Source organism: Eutrema salsugineum, unplaced genomic scaffold (assembly GCF_000478725.1).
Source record: "Eutrema salsugineum unplaced genomic scaffold, Eutsalg1_0 scaffold_14, whole genome shotgun sequence".
NCBI classification, from domain to species: Eukaryota; Viridiplantae; Streptophyta; class Magnoliopsida; order Brassicales; family Brassicaceae; genus Eutrema; species Eutrema salsugineum.
Genome location: NW_006256877.1, coordinates 5,750,534 through 5,769,309, shown reverse-complemented (window position 1 = coordinate 5,769,309; position 18,776 = coordinate 5,750,534). Strand labels below are relative to the sequence as shown.

General features: G+C 33.9%; 4 protein-coding genes across 4 annotated transcripts; 3 read left to right on the top strand and 1 right to left on the bottom strand.

The window, feature by feature from the left end:
* The first annotated feature begins 1,831 nt into the window (after positions 1-1,831).
* LOC18022842 (chloroplastic group IIB intron splicing facilitator CRS2-A, chloroplastic) lies at positions 1,832-3,815 on the top strand. The gene is made up of 9 exons (XM_006405716.2): positions 1,832-1,980; positions 2,064-2,281; positions 2,369-2,453; positions 2,543-2,610; positions 2,696-2,746; positions 2,836-2,909; positions 3,272-3,330; positions 3,414-3,490; positions 3,593-3,815. The coding sequence occupies exons 1-9, from the start codon at positions 1,977-1,979 to the stop codon at positions 3,707-3,709; spliced, it is 753 nt and encodes a 250-aa protein (XP_006405779.1). The 5' UTR covers positions 1,832-1,976; the 3' UTR covers positions 3,710-3,815.
* Positions 3,816-5,002: 1,187 nt separating this feature from the next.
* Positions 5,003-6,264, top strand: LOC18022841. Its single transcript, XM_006405715.2, has 3 exons — positions 5,003-5,216; positions 5,319-5,793; positions 5,994-6,264. Coding segments are annotated over exons 1-3 (504 nt in total). The 5' UTR covers positions 5,003-5,188; the 3' UTR covers positions 5,995-6,264.
* Positions 6,265-6,542: 278 nt separating this feature from the next.
* On the top strand, positions 6,543-7,531 carry LOC18022840. The gene has a single exon (XM_006405714.2). The coding sequence runs from the start codon at positions 6,628-6,630 to the stop codon at positions 7,342-7,344; it is 717 nt and encodes a 238-aa protein (XP_006405777.1). The 5' UTR covers positions 6,543-6,627; the 3' UTR covers positions 7,345-7,531.
* Positions 7,532-9,248: 1,717 nt separating this feature from the next.
* Positions 9,249-10,045, bottom strand: LOC18022839. The gene has a single exon (XM_024158923.1). The coding sequence runs from the start codon at positions 9,977-9,979 to the stop codon at positions 9,416-9,418; it is 564 nt and encodes a 187-aa protein (XP_024014691.1). The 5' UTR covers positions 9,980-10,045; the 3' UTR covers positions 9,249-9,415.
* Positions 10,046-18,776: the final 8,731 nt, after the last annotated feature.

Here is an 18,776-nt window from a genome sequence, read left to right as displayed (position 1 = left end):
CTACCAGAGCAAATCTGTGGATCAAAGAAGAAGGTTTTCTCTTTTGTTCATGAACGCCTAAGTAATCGTGTTAATAATTGGTCCGTAAGACTTCTTTCCAAGGGTGTAAAAGAGATTCAGATTAAATCAGTGGCTCAAGCCATTCCCACTTACGTCATGTCTTGTTTTCTCCTCCCTAAAGGGGTTACAGACAAACTTCGGAGCGTCATTGCCAATTTTTGGTGGAGTTCAAAACAATCTAGCAGTGGGATCCACCTTTCATCTCTTCTGGCTCGGGTGCTAAGAAGAAGATATTATCGACAATCAGACCCGTTAGAGGATTGAAATGTCTACTCACCATCCTATGGATGGAGGAGTATGTTGGCCGCAAAACCGTATCTTAAAATGGGACTAAGGAAGACAATAGGGTCGGGACTAAATACGAGGGCGTGGAGTGAGCCTTGGATACCTGATGCCAGGGCCCGTCCACCAAGAGCAACCCTCCAGATCGGACTTCAAGACCCAAGAGTGTTAGTTTACTCCTTTATCCGTCAAGATACGAAGCAATGGGATGAGCCTCTTCTAAGAGAATTTTTCCAACCTGAGGATGTTTCTCTTATCCTTGGGTTGAGACCTAGTAGGAACCATACCCTTGATGAATTTGCGTGGAACCATACTAAAACAGGAGTATACACGGTTAAATCCGGATATGACCTGATTAGGAAATCAAACCTTGATCAGAATTTGGATGTCGTGAGAGAACCGAGTATCACAGCTCTTCAAAGCTACGTTTGGAAAGTACGGACGCCTGGAAAAATAAAGCATTTTATGTGGCAAGCTTTATCAGGATGTATTGCTACTTGCCAAAACCTAACCTACAGGCATATGGGAACGGATAAGAGTTTCCCCCGCTGTGGGAATCCTGAAGAATCTATTAACCATCTTCTGTTTTTATGTCCCCCCGGCTTTACAAGTCTGGGCGTTATCGGACTTTCCGTCCCTTCCGGGTGTCTTTCCGAATATCTCTATTTACCAAAATATGAGCTTTCTCTTTTGGAAAACAAAAGAGTTAGGCATGACAGATCCTCAAAAGGATATTTATCCTTGGATCCTGTGGTATATTTGGAAAGCGAGGAACGACAAGATCTTCAACGGGAAAGAAATTTCCCCGGTAGATACTTTGATCCACGCCAAGGTTGAAGCCGAAAGTTGGAAGATTGCAAACCAACCGGAAAAAGAAGAAGACGGATCAGACTAGGCTCCGCTCACTCCTTTGCTCTATAGTCCTCTACCCGATACCCCGAGGTTCCCAATTTGTCAGGTTGATGCATCTTGGATAGGCATTGGCCTGGTTAGTGGGTTCGGGTGGAGACTGAAGGAGGAAAGAGGTGGCGAGACTTTTGGCCTTCAAGGCTGTCGTAGAAGCCTATCGACCCTTCATGCCGAATTGGAGAGCTTATTATGGGTTATGTCTTGCGTGAAAGATAGACAAATTTTATCTGTACACTTTCAAACCGATTTTTTGGATCTGATTAGCATGTCTGAATCGCTATCAGATTGGCCATCATTCTTATCAGAGTTAGAAGCCTTCCGCAATCTTCGGGAAAATTTTTTGGATTTCACTCTATCCCATATCCCCAGAAGTTCAAATGTCTGAGCGGATAGTCTTGCAAAAGGAGCTCGAGCAAGAGGTTGTATTTTCTCCCAAATCATTCATACCAAGCCAGTTGAAGACGGTTTTCGGACCAACTCTTTAACGGGCCAAATGTGATGTAATTGTTGGGTTGTGAAAAACAAAAAAAAAAAAGAAAAAAAAAGTCTTACTCCTTTACATCCTAAACCCCTCCGGTTTAAGTCTACTCCTTCCCATCTCCAGCTTGAGCTTATCTTCTAAAGGTTTCGTTTTCAGTTGTTCCAAATCGTCCTTGGAAATCCTCGAAAACCCGTCAAGTTCTTTTATTTATAGTTAAGAGTTCATCAGAAACTCGTCGCCATTGATGGGTTAGTGTTACTTTTCTCTTAACGATTGTGGAATTTATGGTTTTAGGGTATTATCAATTTCCCCAATCTTGTTTTTGATTCAGTTGCGGTGATGTTTTGTGGGTCATCATCTCCTCCGATTAAATCTCTTCTCTACCCAAAAAGTTGTAAATTTGGTCAAACGAAATCGGATTCGAAGAGACTCTTCTCTCTGCGTGCTTCGTTGCCTGTTTCTGATAACAAGCTTCAAGCTGAATACACACCATGGCTTATCGTTGGGCTTGGTAACCCTGGAACAAAGTACTATGGAACAAGGCATAATGTAAAAAAAATAATCTTTTCATTTCATTTTGAAGTTCATGAATTAAAAGCTCTCTTCTTTTTTATTCTTATATTTTGTTATGTGCAGATTGGTTTTGAGATGATTGATCATATAGCTCGAACAACAGACATTTCCATGAATACGATACAGTCCAAAGCTTTAGTTGGGATAGGTTCTCTTCTTGCTAATTTCTTGCTTTTGTTTTCATATATTTGGTTGTGTTTGTTCGTTTATTTGGGATTCTCTGTGTGGCCAGAACAGGTGCTGTTGGAGAGGTTCCGATTTTGTTGGTTAAACCTCAGGCATACATGAATTTCAGTGGTGAATCGGTTAGTGATTCTTGAATGATATATATAACTTATAATTGTCTAAATGAGATTTGAATAACCCTCAAAGTCTTTGGCATTTCTGAAGGTTGGGCCATTAGCAGCTTATTATCAAGTACCCTTACGCCACATTCTGATGGTAAGTACGGAATTTTATCTTTTTCTTTGCTGTGTGATGATAATGAAACTGAATTGACTAAAATATTTGTATGTGCCTTTATGGTGTAGATATATGATGACATGGGTTTGCCTAATGGTGTCTTGAGGCTTCAACCAAAAGGAGGACACAGCCACCACAACGGGTAAGTATTGTTGCTGAATAAGGATTTGATCAGGGTATCAAATACCTTTTCTTTGCTTATAATAATACTATAAGGCAAGGACTAAGATATGAGGTTGAGAATTCTTCAAATCTCCAGCAATCTTGCTTTCAAATAGCTGGAATTGGAAATGGTTAAATTTGATCAAATCTCTAAACTTAATCCTCATTCTTGAGGAAAGGAGATTTGTTAACTTGAAAGAACACAAAAATTTCAAGATCTAAGATCCATTGATAATGCTTCGATAATGTATATTCATTTCACGTGTATGAGAACTAGAACAAGATAAACATTTCTTGTGCTTTTGCTGTAAAGGTCTTGAACTTCTTTTGTTCTGTTTCCAGGTTGAAGAATGTAACGGAACATTTAAATGGTTGCCGTGGCTTTCCCCGTTTATCAATCGGTTAGTGTTTCCCGTTGTATTGTCGAAATCCTCTTCCACCAAATAAACAAGACAATAGTAAAAAATTGCCTGGTAAATTACAGGAATTGGGAATCCACCAGGTAACATGGACATGAAAGCGTTTCTTCTCCAGAAATTTAGTCCCTTGGAGCGTAAACAGGTTAAAAAAACAAAAAAACACCATCTTTTAACTGTTTAATCTCTGAAAGTCTGAAACTTTTTGGCTTAAACGGGTGTGGTACTTGTACCGAACCATGTTTAGATCGATGCGGGAATGAAACAAGGTGTTGAAGCTGTGAGGACACTCGTTGAATGTGGATTCAACGACACAATCTCTCGATTCAATTTGGAGCAGAAATACAAGTTCAACACAGTTTGACACTATAGTCCCAACATTGTTTGCATCCTTTGTACATAGTTTGTCTATCTAATCTCAATATTATTATTTGAGGAGACATTTTAAAATATAACCTTTATTTTATAAATTATTACATGATATACTATTACAAATAACAAAGAATAATTAAAATAAGAAAGGATATAGTTGTCTTTTAACTCTATTGCTAAAAATATAGAAAGTTTTTCTCATTTAATAGAGTATATTTATTATTTAATTTCTAAATTCAAAAATATGATAATTTTTTATTATTTTTATTTTCAAATTATATTATAAAGTATATTTAATTATTTTAAAAGTTATGATATTATAAATATTTTTGAATTTTTGAATTTATAAATATTATAAAAGTCAAAATAAAAATTATGATATTAAAAAAGTGGTGAAGTATTTTTTTTCAATAATTTGCTACATTTGATTGAATATATACAAAAATACATTTTTAGTTATTTTACTAAAAATTTGATATGAAAAATTGATTTTTAAATAAAAAAAAGTTTGTGATGAAATGAGAGTTATTTAACGGTGAATATTATAATTAATTATTAAATTTTAATTCAATAAAAACATGTTAAGTAAACGGGTTAATTCTATATAAACAGATTATAATTTTAATTTTTTAATACCCACAAAAAAATCTCAAAATTCAAAATATTAATTTTTTAAAATAAGTAATATATTCAATCTACTAAATTATATATATTTTAAATTAAAGATAATTTGTTGTATATTTATTTATCAAACCTAAGTGTAAAGAATATTATATTATTTTCATATATAGTTAAAAAGATAAAATTAAATTTTTATAGTTTGTGAACAGATTATAAATGTCAATTATTAAACGATGCAAATTAGAGTTGATGATTATTATATTATAATTTTTATATATTAGCCTAAATAATATTTTAGTTTAGTGCCAACGGGTTTAAAACAACTTATTTTTTTTACACGCTTATAAAATAACTTCATATACGGATTAATTCATTTTTTATAATTCATATATATATATATATATATCAACTCATTATTTAAAATTCACAAAAATATGCACTATATTATTGTAGACTTTATAACAATAACTATTTTTACAAAATAACTGTTTTCATAAAATTATTTAAATTAATTAAAGATTAAAAATATATCTCCCGTGTTATAGCGCGGGTTAATCCCTAGTAATAGCTTATATTTGTAAGCTAAAGATCAATTTCAAATGTTATTTATGATAAAATTGCTGTTTTCTCGCATTAATATGTGAATGTATGTCATCTTGTTTTCTATTGTTTTCTAATTGGCGCCTTATCAACAATGTTGCACATTATGATTGTTTTAAATACTTATCCTATGATATTGATGGGCCAATGATTTGAGCCAAACCAGAGCCCACCACTCTAATAGATCTCCTATAATTTGCAACTCCGATAAACCCTAATTAATCTTTCTCCGTCTCCGATCATCTTCTCCATGACTTCCTTGGCCGGCAAATACTCTGGTAAGCTCTTTCTCTATCTCTCTCTGTGGATCAAATTTTGCAAATTAGAAAACAAAAGAAGTCAAAGAGCGCTTTGATTGTTGATAATGCGTTTGGACGCAGAGGCAAAGACATGCGTGTTCTGGGACATGGAGGATTGTCCGATCCCCAACGGTCTGAATCCTGAATCTGTCTATCGGAATATCAGAACCGCTCTTGCGAGTAAGGGTTATCGTGGTGAGGTGACAATCTGGGCTTACGGTGACAAGAATCAGATCCCAGGTTACTTTGAATCCGCTGGAATAAAGCTCGAACGTGCAGGTGATAAATATGCGAGAGTTGAAACAATGATAAGGGGAATTTGGTGCTGGTTAATGGACAATAGCGAAAACGGATCGTCGAATCTGCTGGTTATCTCAGGAGACAACATGGATTTCGCGTCTTCTCTTAGAGATTGGAAAGCCATGGGTGATAATGTTCTCTTAGCAGAACCTGTAAACGGACCAAGAAGATGTTGTAGGACGGTTTTGGACGCACTTATCATCGATGGTGGTGCAGAATGGCTTTGGGAAAGCCTTGCAGCTGCAGGAGATCTCTAGTAAGTTTTTATTTTTTTTTTTAAAGCAACCTTTGTGTCAATTGATATCTGAAAGTCTGAAACTTTTTTGGCTTAAAGACATTCCATGACTGATTTTTTTTTTGTTCATCAATTGATAAACATTGATCTCTGAAAGTCTGAAACTTTTTTGTCTTAAAGACATTCCACGACTGATTTTTGTTGAATCGAATCATGTTTAGATCGATGATGCGGGAATGGAACAAGGTTTTGAAGCTGTGAGGACACTCGACACAAATATGGTCCAACATTGTTAGTATTCGTCTTTGCTAGTAAGGTTATATTGTAAGCTGAAGATTAATTTTAAATTGTGATTAATCCCCTTTTATTTTGACAAAATTGCTGTTTTGCCTCTTAACTTGTGAATGTATGTACTATGTACTAAACTAATCACCTTGTCGGTGTTACTTATTCAGTATATCTATCTTGTTTTCTATAGAAACAGTAAAAAATGATGGGAATGGAATTTAATCGGCCCATAGATCGATGATTAATAATTTAATAACCATTAAGAAAGATCTGATATATTAATTAACTGACTAATTGTTGCTTAAGGAAATTAATGACCGTTTGACCGATGATTCTCTGGGTCCCACACTACCAAAATAGGACCGTTACACGTAAGAATAAAGGGGTAAATCCGTCAATACCAAAAAAGTCGTAAGAGTCTTTCTTCCCCAAAAAAGACCGTTGCGAAATAAAACGAAGAAAGAACAAAGAGTCATAAATAAAGCCCAAAGCAAACAACAAATCCGAGGAAAGAAAAAACATAACAAATCTCTGTAAAAAAAGCTGAACTTTTGGTGCGAGATTTTAATGGCGGATACGATCTCAAACCCTAGTATGGAACCTCTGTTTTTCTCTGTTGATCCAATGTCTCTCATACTCTCACAAAACTCCGACACACATCAGCTTAAACTCTTGTTAGACGGTTTCTGCGGATTCGAGAGAGGACCAAGATACGACGAATACTCACGGCTGCGAGAATCGAAGCTTCGGATGAAACGAGATTTCCAGAAATTTCTCGAAGAGGAAGAAGAAGAAGAGCCCAAGAAAAAACAAGTGAGGTTCGAGGGTAATCCGGTAATTTCACGAGTGGAAGAGATTTTTACGCCGGAGAAGAAGAAGAAACAGACTCGGTTCGGGTTTTCTCCGAGAAAAACTCCGTCTTCTTCGTTGGCTCAATCGGTGCCTAATTTCTCCGCCGTGATCCGTAAAGAGAATCGCCGTCCGGTTAACTACAACACTACTCCTCCGCCGCATCCTTCGAAGAGTAGAAACGGCGGCGTTTTGTCGGGATCGGTTTCTTCTTCTTCAGCTGCCGCGAGAGGAAGCAAATCGGCGAGTGCAGGGGAGAAGAAGAGTAGAGGGTTGATGGGATTGGCACGTAAGAGTTACGCGAGCGTTGAGGATCTCAAGGAAATATCAATGGCTGCTGCTTCTGCCATTAACGGCAACGGAGGAGGAGGAGGAGGGAGAAAAGCCGTTGGCGGCGGTGGCCGGACAATTCTGGGTTACAGACAAATCTACTGATATTTTTCGTTTTTCAAAGCTTTGATTTTCCCACGAATTATTCTTTGGTTTTTTTTTGGTGTGGGTTTTGATTGATGAGAATAAATTCTTGGATTTGATTGTGTGCTTATTGGTGTGTTGGTGATTTGATTTGTTTGTAAAAAATTTTGGTTGTGTTTTTTGGTTCAGAATTTGTTTGTAAACGTAAGCATACATTTTTGATATAAGAACTATTGTGATTCTTTCAAAATAAACAAATCGAATGATGTTGTCACATTCGTTCATGTACAAATGCTGACTAAATCATGCTCATAGTAAACCCAATTCAATGCCTCCACAAATCAAGTGGATAGGATTAACCACCAAAAGTTAGTTTAAGAGTAATTTCACACACAGAACTTTATAAGAGTTGTTTCAGTTTTAGTGCTTAGGAGTCTATAATTTTCAGCTCTTTCATATCGTCTTCATAGATTTTATCTCTTTGTTTGTCTTCTTTCTTCTGGAACTTTGTCCTCAAAAATCTATATATCCATCAGATGAAAAAAAAGAAAACCATAGAACCTTGTAAGAAACTAATTAGTATTATACAGAATCAATATGGGGTCGTAACAATTGTTTCAAATAAGATTTGCCAAACACATTAACTCTGACCATTCATAAATCATAATCACTTGTCATCATGTTTTCTAATAAATATTTGTTCTTAAACCTTTTCTTTTGTAACAATGTTAAGCTATACCATTTTTCGATTACAAAAAGTTTACTTGATAGCTGATACACATGAAACGGAGAAAAACCAAAAAAACTACTAAGAAACAAGAACAAACACAACAAGCCTAAAAACCAAAGTCTTTCTAAATATTTCACCAAAGATTTGATTTTGTTTGATATTAGATTAAATCAAATGGAGAAGTAAGTTGGTCAAGTGTTTGAATTAGTCTTCTTATAGCTTCTGTTGACTAAATATATGTAAGACATATATCAGCCTCTCTATTTTTCCTTAACTGGTCTAGAACCAAAAACGATCGATCAACAAACCATTTGTTGGTCATTTAAAGGTGTCCATAACTTTTGAAATATGTAAAACACGTCTAGATACTTTTTGGGTCTTATAATCTTCACACTTAAAATTAGATGAAAATATACAATAAGACAACAAAAAAAGGTCCTTGTTAACTAACTACTGCCAAATCTTGTTGTATTATTCAACCAAATCTTCATCTCTCCAAACAAAGTCTAAGTAAAAAAGAAATGCAATGCTGCTCAAAACTTTCTAATAAATATACATGTTATTAGTTTTCCAAATGGATTTTAGTTGTTGGTTTCTTTTGACAAAGTCCGATTGTTTATTCTTGCATAATAATTACATTGGACTAAAACTCTAAAAGGAATTCAATGTTCTTTTCAATTATTTCGACGTTGGTTTTGGGCTTTGGACGATTCCGACTTTTGACCATGAGTTAGTATAATGAAAGAATCATTTTTTTTTCTGATCTTTCTAACTCAACTGTAGTTATGTCATTCTATTTTTTTTTAAGTCATCTACTATTAGCACTGCAAAAGAACCTAACCTGCAAAGTTGGTATTTAGAAGAGGTTATTTCTTGTAAGTAAATCTTCTAGAAAACAGTAAGACGACAATACCAGTAAACACACTACATTTATCAAAGAATGATCATCTATGTATCAGTCAACTTTGGTCAATCTTATTAGTCAAAAAGGTTCTTAAATCCACACGTTTTGATCAATCGAGGTGTTCTGTTTGACTAGTATTTGTACTATTTGATCGTTTGTCGGTTTGATCTTTTTTTGGCCGGTATAATGAAACCATTTCACAAAATAGTATATTTCCTCCTATGAAATGTGAAAATTACATTCTAAATTATACTAATCTTTACAATCAAATAATCTTTTATTAGTGTAAAAATCTATCCGCCTTAAGTTCTATTTAGTCTTTAAACTCCAAATTTAATAGCAATAATAAATAATAAAAAATCAAATACAACCACTATTAACGTTCTAAATGGTAAGAAAAACCGGGTTTTCATAAGTTTTGGAAATTAGTTCGTGATTTGGGTTAAGAAAAACACTCTTCACTTTCTCCGATCGTGGCTGCCGGAAATCACAGGGCCTAAGCAAAATATATCAGCCAATGGGACATTCAACGAATGACTTTTAGTGGATCTTGGAACCCTAATCTCTGTAGAATTCATCTTCTGCAAACTCGTCTTCTTCTTTTTCTGTGGATCGCTATTGCTCCGATGATATTCCGAAGAAGAATCTTTCTTCTTGTTTCTCATCGAGTACCCAACAGATTTGCTTCTGACAAGCCAAAACCCACACCCAAAACTTGGATCATCCGAGTCAGAGTCTCTTGTATCGGATTTCGCAGCTAGGGTTTGTACATTGCTTCTAGGAGGAGTAATCTCTGTCTTCTTCGAGACCGTGGCAGGGGTAGTGAGAGAGAGGTTTTTCCAGTCAGAGAAGAGTTCTTCTGCGTGAGAAAACCGTTGTTTTGAGTTCTGACGAAGGCAAAAATCGAACTCTGGGCTTGAATTCAGACAAGACTGGTCTGAATCTGATCGAAGAGGGACTCTCTCGTCCGAATTATGAAGATTGTGAGAAGAAAGTGAGGTTCCTCTGGTATTATGGCTCATCGTGAGGATTAGAAGAGAAATAAATTGCTTGAGAATATTTATTTTTGACAAATGTCTTAATAGCAAATTGTGAGGTATAAAAAGAAGAGCAACAAGTTAGAGAGACAGATTTATAGGAATGTCTAGACAACAGTTCTCCTACCAAAAAAAAGACACCTTTTGTTTTTTTCTTACTTTTTAACTTTCTTTTGGTAATTTTTTTTTCTTATTTTAATGCTATAAAAATGGCAAACTTTTGTCACATATAATATTTGTATTATTAGATCAAACACAAAAGAATTAGTCTCTTAATGATAATACCCTATTTGCATATTTGTGTGTTTACAGGTAATCACATAACAAAACATTAGACTAAAGTAACTTTGTAAAACCAAAAATGTAGAAAAGTAAAATCTAACTTGGAATTTAAGTTGTTTTTGCTTTATTGGGTGTAGGAAAGACTTTGACTTCAGCACTGATATTTGGTAGACTTTAAAGCACTGATTTTTTTGGGTCCAACTTTGAAAAGTTGTAGGAAGGGAGTAGACTCCACATCTCAGATTGTTGAACACAGTAACTGTTCACCTAACTACAATTTATAACATCTCACTAGTAAAGGTTGGCATGATCCAATACCTTATAGTTTCAGATATCCGAATTTGAATCTGAATCTGATGGATCTTAAAAGTTATTACTTGAATTTATATCCACCAATATCTGCAGATATCTGGATCTAATCTGAATGATTTGTAATATTATATGAAAGTATTTTGTATCAAATATTAGGATACATTTTGGCTCATATTGATAAAATGTTTGCATGGAGTATTTATGACCATATATTTAGGTACTTTGGTTTGAACATATATATGTATTCCGAATCCAGTCCTGTCAAATGAGTATTGAAACATCAAATTTTTCCCACTATTCAACCAGAAGACATCCAACACATTTATGTCCGAGTAGTATATGAACGGGAAAGCTAGCATGTGTAAGTTCTCAGTCCTACCAATTTAGATCATTTTCATTTTCATCAAAAATTGGTCTTACCAAGTTCAAGAATATAAAATACCAGCTATATTTCATTTAAGTTTTTTACTTGTACGTATGTGGTTCAACAAACCCATGAAGTTGATTTTCTTAGCATAAAAGTCTAAACTTGTACTGTACAATATTTGGATGTATATTGAAATATCAGTATACGTACCATTATCGAACATTTAGGGAATAGTTTGGTTAACGAAACTCCTGATGACTTTTATATGGCTGTATCACCACATTTTCTCGATTATCGAGTATATAAGTTCATTAATTTTGTTAAAAAACGAATGTAAAATCTAATCAATCACTGGTTTGGAAATTTTTGATATATAATTTTTTTATAAGCCTAAAATATTTTAGACCTTAAGTCCGGAATTTCTCTCAATGCCACGTTTAAGGTGTAAATTACCCATACATATGGAATTGAACTAGTGGTTTTGGATACTCCGAAATACCATTTGAATTTTTTTTTTGTAACGCCTTTTTATTGATATTAAATAGCTACATATTTCAAAGTGAAAATTCCTTATACTAGACTTTAAGGTTGATGAAATGACAAACCTAGCTTAACATATGGATCAGCTTACAAGACTAACCTTATAAAGTTGGTTTAAGTCATTTTTATCCAACTATTCAAAATTATTACGAAAATGTCATTCTGATTAATAAAAATAAAAAAATTAATTTTTTATCCAGTTATTCAAAATTATTACGAAAATGCCATTTTCGTTAATAAAAATTAAAAAAATTGATATTTTTTATCCATCTGTTCAAACTTATTACGAAAATACCATTATGGTTAGTAAAAATTTTAAAAAAAATTAATTTTTTTATCCAGCTGTTCAAAATTATTACAAAAATGCCATTCTGATTAATAAAAATTAAAAAATTAATTTTTTTAAATTATTTCTACAAAAAAAAACGAGTACAAGTATATTTCTACAGAAAAAAAAAAATCTGATTATTAAAAAAAACCCTAATTTGGTTCTTGTCGCCGTTGTAGAAGAAGAAGAATAAGAAGAAGAAGACTGCGCCGAAGATTGGTTCTTGTCACCGGCGTCTCTGCGGCACGAAGATATGGTCCCATCAGCTCTGAATCTTCCATCGTCGCAGCTTCCTCGCTTTCCATGTAGAGCTTCTTGATAGGCAAACATAGTGATTTCTCCTCTGGCTCGAAAAATTCCGGTTAGCAGCTTCCCTCTTTTCGCAGCTTTCCTCTTTTTGGAGCTTTCTCCTTCCTTCTCCCTTTTTATCTCTTCACAGCCTCCCTCTTTTTCGCAGATCCACACAGATCTTGGTGTTGGAGATCTCAAAAATATTTGGCATGACTCTTTAGCAGCATTCTTGCTGCGTCGCGCACAACCGCAGTGGACAGACGTTGTTTCGATGGAATGGTGGTGTTGTGGAGGTTGTCGGCGGCGTAAATTTTTTTGTAAAAACTGTATCCCTAATTTTTTTTCAGGTACGTTAGGTAGATATATTTGGAAATCGATATTGTAAAGTTCATAATATGTGATGATAGATTTATTTGAACAACGATATGTAGTTTGGTAGATTATTAGTTATTTGATGGTAGATATATTTAGAAAACGAAATATGGTTTGGTAGATTTATTAGTTATTTGATGGTAAAATTATTATAAAAAATGATGTCGTTTGGTAGATTTATTAGTCATCTAATGATAGACTTATTTTTAAAACGATGTGATTTGGTAGATTTATTAGTCATTTAATGGTAACTTATTTGAAAAATGATTTGTGTTTGGTAGATTTATTAATTATTTATGGTAGATTTATCAGTCGTATATATTTGAATTTTGTATACGAATGACAGTATTTGTTTATTTTTTTTTCTGACAGATTATAGGCTTTGCCATGGTGAACAAATCTTTGATGGGATATCCAGCATCGATCCGACATGTTTTACTATGAATTGTAGATTTGCATTTGGTAGATTTGTTTTGAAATAATGGTAGATTTATTATTAAATTGATGGTATATCTATATTTTGAATTTGTAAAAATGATAATTAGATTTTAAATGATAATATTGTTGTTTTCAAATTATATTTGTCGTAAAACATTGACCCAGACATTTTCACATTTTTACCATATTTGCTAGTAATGTTATTATTTAATTTAATTTATTTCTTTACTTTCACTATGATGTATATCATAACTGAATAAAATTTTAATCAAAACACATGACTAAAATCATTTGACATTGTGATGTTGTAAGAGTTTATGTAAATAGAGTTAAATGTAACAAATATTCAAAAATAAAAATCAAAAAATCATAAGTTAAGAGATGGTTATTACAGATATGACATATATGTTCAAAGTTAATATGAAAAGCAAAGTTTTCTTAGAGAAAAGATATATCATAGAAAAAATATTCATGTTAGAAATTTTTGACCATTGATTATGTCATCTATATCGTAAAGACCAATAATTATCTGTGATCGAATCACAGTTAACCGACATAATCTTAGCAAACTCATGCGAAGAAAACGTCAATGGTAACAAAACCAACTCAAATATAACTATGGAACAAGTCTACCATATGTACGAAACCTGTTTAACATACTACACTTCAAAACAAGTCTATTCGTAGATAAGACAATACTTTTAGGACAAAAAAGTAATTTTAATCTATAAAATCAAATGTCTGCCAAACATTAACAACTAAGTCTACCTCAAGAATGAAAAATAACTCTACCATATAAACAAGTCTACCATAAGCACCTCATATGTTTACCAGATCAGATTATCTTTGTAAATACCAAACTTAATTAATCTACCACATGATTATTATAAGAAGTCTACCATACGTACGATAACTCTACCAGACTACATAAACTCTACCAAACAAACAAACATATCTACCAACATTCTGTAAGTCTACCTCATGTAACAAATAATCTACCACTCACCGGAATGAATTTTACTTGAATTTTAAATCTACCACAAAACAAACATATCTACCACAAAACAAATAAATCTACCAACATTCTTGTAAGTCTACCTCATGTAACAAATAATCTACCACTCACTGGAATGAATTTTACTTGAATTTAAATCTACCACAAAAAAATATATCTACCACAAAAGCAAAAAATCTACCAACAAGATATAACTCTACCATAAAACAGATATATCTACCATCACGTATTGACACCCTTTTTCACATAAATCTACTGCCAAAGGGCATAAGTCTACCAACTCAGAAAATAAATCTACCTCATTGTCAATAAATCTACCGAGAAAGTCAACTATGCGAGAAAGTCAATGCTTTCTTTAACAAGTCTACCAACACGTTTGACAAGTCTGCCATTCATAACAACAAATCTACCGAAACATAATAAATCTACCTCTCATCGTCAAAACTCTACCAAGATAAGTCTACCAACATTTGTAAACTCTACCAACTCTCGAATAAATCTACCATCGACCTAATAACTTTACCGACAAAATTTTTGCGTTGACCAAAATTTGATAAGTCTACCGTCAAAGCCTGGTAGACTTATCAAATTTTCAGCGCTATAATCTGCCTACATGGCATTAAAAAAGTAATGGCATTTTCGTAATTAGGTTTTTTTCAACAAAGGCGAAAAGGGTGTTTTGGGTATGCTAGGTTAGTTTTGTAAAAAAAATAAAAGTGCGCCAAACAAGTAATATAGATACTTTCTAAGGTTAGTGTAGTAATCCTCCGTAGTTCAAATGAAGAGCTGATGTTATTACAGAAGGAACAAAGAAATGGAAAACAAAATCAGATCCCTGAGGGAGAAGGTTGTTTAGCCAAAATATCAGCCGGATTGTTGTTGCTTCTACTAATCCAGTTGTATCTTACTTCTTCGAATCGTCTTTGCCATTGCCTTATCTCCCTAATCCAATTGTAGACCTTGAAATTTCGGTTCACACCTTGAAGTAATTCCAAAACTGTTTTGTTGTCTCCTTCAAATTCAATCTTTCTACAACCTTTGCTCCAGCAGAGTTGCATTGCTATGAGTAGTGCTTGCAGTTCTCCTTCAAGGGCATTATTGACATGACGACCTCTGGCTTGGCCTGATCCTAGATAAATACCCTTTTCATCTGGTAGTAATCATCATGCTTTACCTGGTACCTGCCCATTATAGACTAAAGCATCATAGTTGCACTTGATCCATCCAGGGAGTGGAACTTTCCAACAAGTTCTTGCGTGTGGCTGAGGGATTGTGTCAGCTGAGAACCATTTTTCCTGTAGAGCAATGCGGTCTTTAATATTAATCTATTCAGTGTCATCATTTCATGCATAAACAAGATTCTTCCCCCATGGAATATGTTTTTGTTGGAAGACAAGTGTGTTTCGTGACTTCCACAAACGCCAAAGAATCCATAGCGGCAGTTGCCCCAAATGTCTGAGGGCTGAGGCTGTATTACAAGTAAAACATGCAATCATTTTATCCTCAAAAGTAGCTTGAGGATTAAAGACTAGTGGGTTGGGGATTCCAGAAGCCCGCCAAGTGGCTTGTGCATATTCACAATCAAAGAACAGATGTTTTGCAGTTTCCTCTGCTCTGAAACATCTTTTACATTGGGAATTTTGACTTATATGACGTCTTCTTAACGTTTCCCCAATATGCAATATCTCTGCATCAATCTTCCATAGGAAATGTTGAAGTTTGGTGCTGTTTTCAGCCTCCATAAGAGATTCTTTAGATATAGACCCCCAGGCGGTGAGGCTATGAGTGGATTAGATGGTAAATGAGTAGCCAACCAGTAACCCGACTTTACTGTGTATATCCCATCATCATAGTAATGCCATCCGAGAAGGTCTGTTTTAGCATTTGGGCAGAGCTTGATTGCTAATACCTTTTCCACATCATCTGCATGAACAAGTTCTCTGATACCAAAAAGTAATTTTATGATTAAGAAAATATAATTGAAGTTTGAAGAACAAATTAATGATTTCTCTTTTACAACAACAATAAAACTTTATGCCACAAAAAAAAACTATGGTTCAAATATGGATTTTACTGTTGTTCACTTATATATGATTTTAGTTTTACATGATCCTTTCGGTCAAAGAATGCACAATTGCCGCTTCTGGCACATAGTAGACGTTCCGATGATTGTGTACACGTCTCGTTAATTAGAAACCAAGCTTCAAATAAATCCCCTTTTGGTTAAATTTTTGGGAGGGTTTCAGATTTAATCCATATTTCAAAGTTAAACACCAAACTAACCTCTTTTTTTTTCTCTCTCCAACTTTTGCCATTTTCTCACAATTTTATCCTTCCCACTTAAACTATTAACGAAAATGCTATTATACATCTATTATTTCAATTTTTCTTTAATTTGGCTAAAGTCTCCTTGGACCTTCTAAAGACCTTTTAATTACGAGAATGCCATCTTCTTCAATTTCTTCAACCACCATGAACAACCATGAAAATAGAATAAATGCTTCTCAACCAATTTTAAAGCTGTAATAAGTAAATATTTGAGCTCATTCACTCATAACCTTCCTCATTCTTTCATAATTTCTTCTCCAAAACATCTGAGCTAAGTTACAATGCCAAAAGTCATGCATTTTCGGTGATTTCTGGTTACTTGACATCTGGGTTGCTTATTTTTGGTGAAATCCTGAGTTCTGGGTGCTTAAAAGAACTGTAGCCGAGCTCAATTTTGTAAAAGGTAATCGTCGCACTTCAATTTCTCCATATTTCAGTTTTCATATCGCGAAAGTAGATTTCTCGTGAAGTATACTGAAGTCTACTAGTCAACATAAGGTTATTTTTGCAATTGACTTTTTAAAAGTAGACTTCATTAAACCTCACGAGAAGTCTACTCGATATCCTTTGAAAACAAAAAAAGCATAGTAGACTTCATTTGAAGGCTTAAGAAGTCTACGAAAGAAAAGAGGTTATTTTTGTAGTTGACCGTATTTTGACTTTTTAATGTAGACTTCTTTCTAAAGTCTACTGTGTACGTCTGCACAAGAAGTCTACTTTTAAGTTACTTTTGTAGTTTGACCAAAAACGTATAGGTCATTTTAGTGTTTGACTAAAGTTTTTTAAAAAATAAAAAAATTCAGAAAACTCCGGAAAGCTGCAGTAGACTTGAGAAAGAAGTCTAAAAACTGTAGACTTCTTTGGGAAGTCTACTTATATTTTTCGGTCAAACTTAGAAGAAATCTTTTTTTGAGTAGACTTCACAGTGAAGTCTACTAAAGATAGTCAATTGCAAAAATAACCTATTTTTTTCGTAGACTTCTATTGAAAAAGTAGACTTCAAAAGTAGACTGTCAGAGAAGTCTACTCTTACATGAAGTCTACAATAGAAGTCTACTTTGTTAGTCAATGGCTTGGTCAAATGCTAAAGTAACATTTTTGGCCGGAAGTCTACTTCTGAAGTTTACTGAAGAAAAAGTCAACGGATTGGTCAATTGCAAAAATAACTTGTTTTTTAGTAGACTTCTTTAGTAGACTTCACTATGAAAAAATAGACTTCTCCTTCAGTCTACGTTTGAAGTCTGCTTTAGAAGTCTACTTATTGCAGTTTTTTTATAAAAACGCGTTTTAGGCAAATTTATAAAGTATTTTTTTAAAAAAAAATTTTGGATTAGAAATGCTTTTTATGAAGTGATTGAAATACCCAGTGAATTTCATTTCATTTCATTCGATATTTATTGTTGAATCAGAAGTTTTGATTTTTAAGCTACTTAGCTTATCAAAATAGACTTCAGTAGACTTCTCCTGAAGTCTACTAAAGAAGTCTAATTAGGAAGTCTACTTTTTGTATTTATTTTAAAAACATATCTTAAATATTTATAATGTTTTGTTTTAATTTTTAGGTTTTGACATACGTGTTAGCAAGTGGTTGAACTACTCAATGATTTTCATTTGATTTAAGTCGATATCTATTGTGGAATCGAATATTTTGATTTATAAGCTAACTAGCTTATAAAAGTAGACTTCATTTGGAGTCTACGAAGTCTTCAAACGAAGTGTTCTAACGAAGTGTCCTGTGTAAATTTTTTTGATATTTATGTGTTTGCAATATTGTGCTTTGTAATTACGTTTGCTAATGTGATTTTTATGTTTTTTTACAAAATTACTTATGAGTTTAATATGTTTATGTATTATAATTATAACTTACAAAAATTTCCAACGTAGCATCTATTACTATTTTATTCATACGCTGGTCATCATTAACATCAGGTAGCTTCCTTCGGGTACAAAGATTTACCAGAAGAACAATCTGATAAAAGCAAAATTCTATGTTTTGTGTAAAAGTTAAATAGAAACAGCTGGAAAAAACTTGGTCCCAGCCGAAACTGTCTTTTTTTTTTTTTAAAGGTTTTCATATTGAAATTTTTAGGATTTTTTTTTTTGGTACATATACAAAAGATGCAATAAAAAAAGGATAAAGAAACAACAAAAGGAAAAAAAAAAGAAAAAAGCCCAACCCGAGAACCACTAATGGGCCAGGCCAGGAGAAAGCCCAAAACGGAAAAACAAACTGAGAGACAGGAAACCCTAGTCTCGCAGCCTACAAAGCCACATGCCGCCGAGAAGAGAGCCACCGACCTGAGCACACCAGAAACTGGAGGAAAGAACCAGAGTGGGAGAAAAGAGCAACCACGCCACCGGGATCCTCGCTGAAACGTCACGACCGGAGAAGCTAACCGGAGAAAGGAAAAAGAGGGGATTTGGAGAGAAGGGCGCCGATCCGGAACAAGCTCGAACAGAACGAGAGTGGGAGAAAAGATCGAACCACGCCTCACACCTAAAAAAGCCA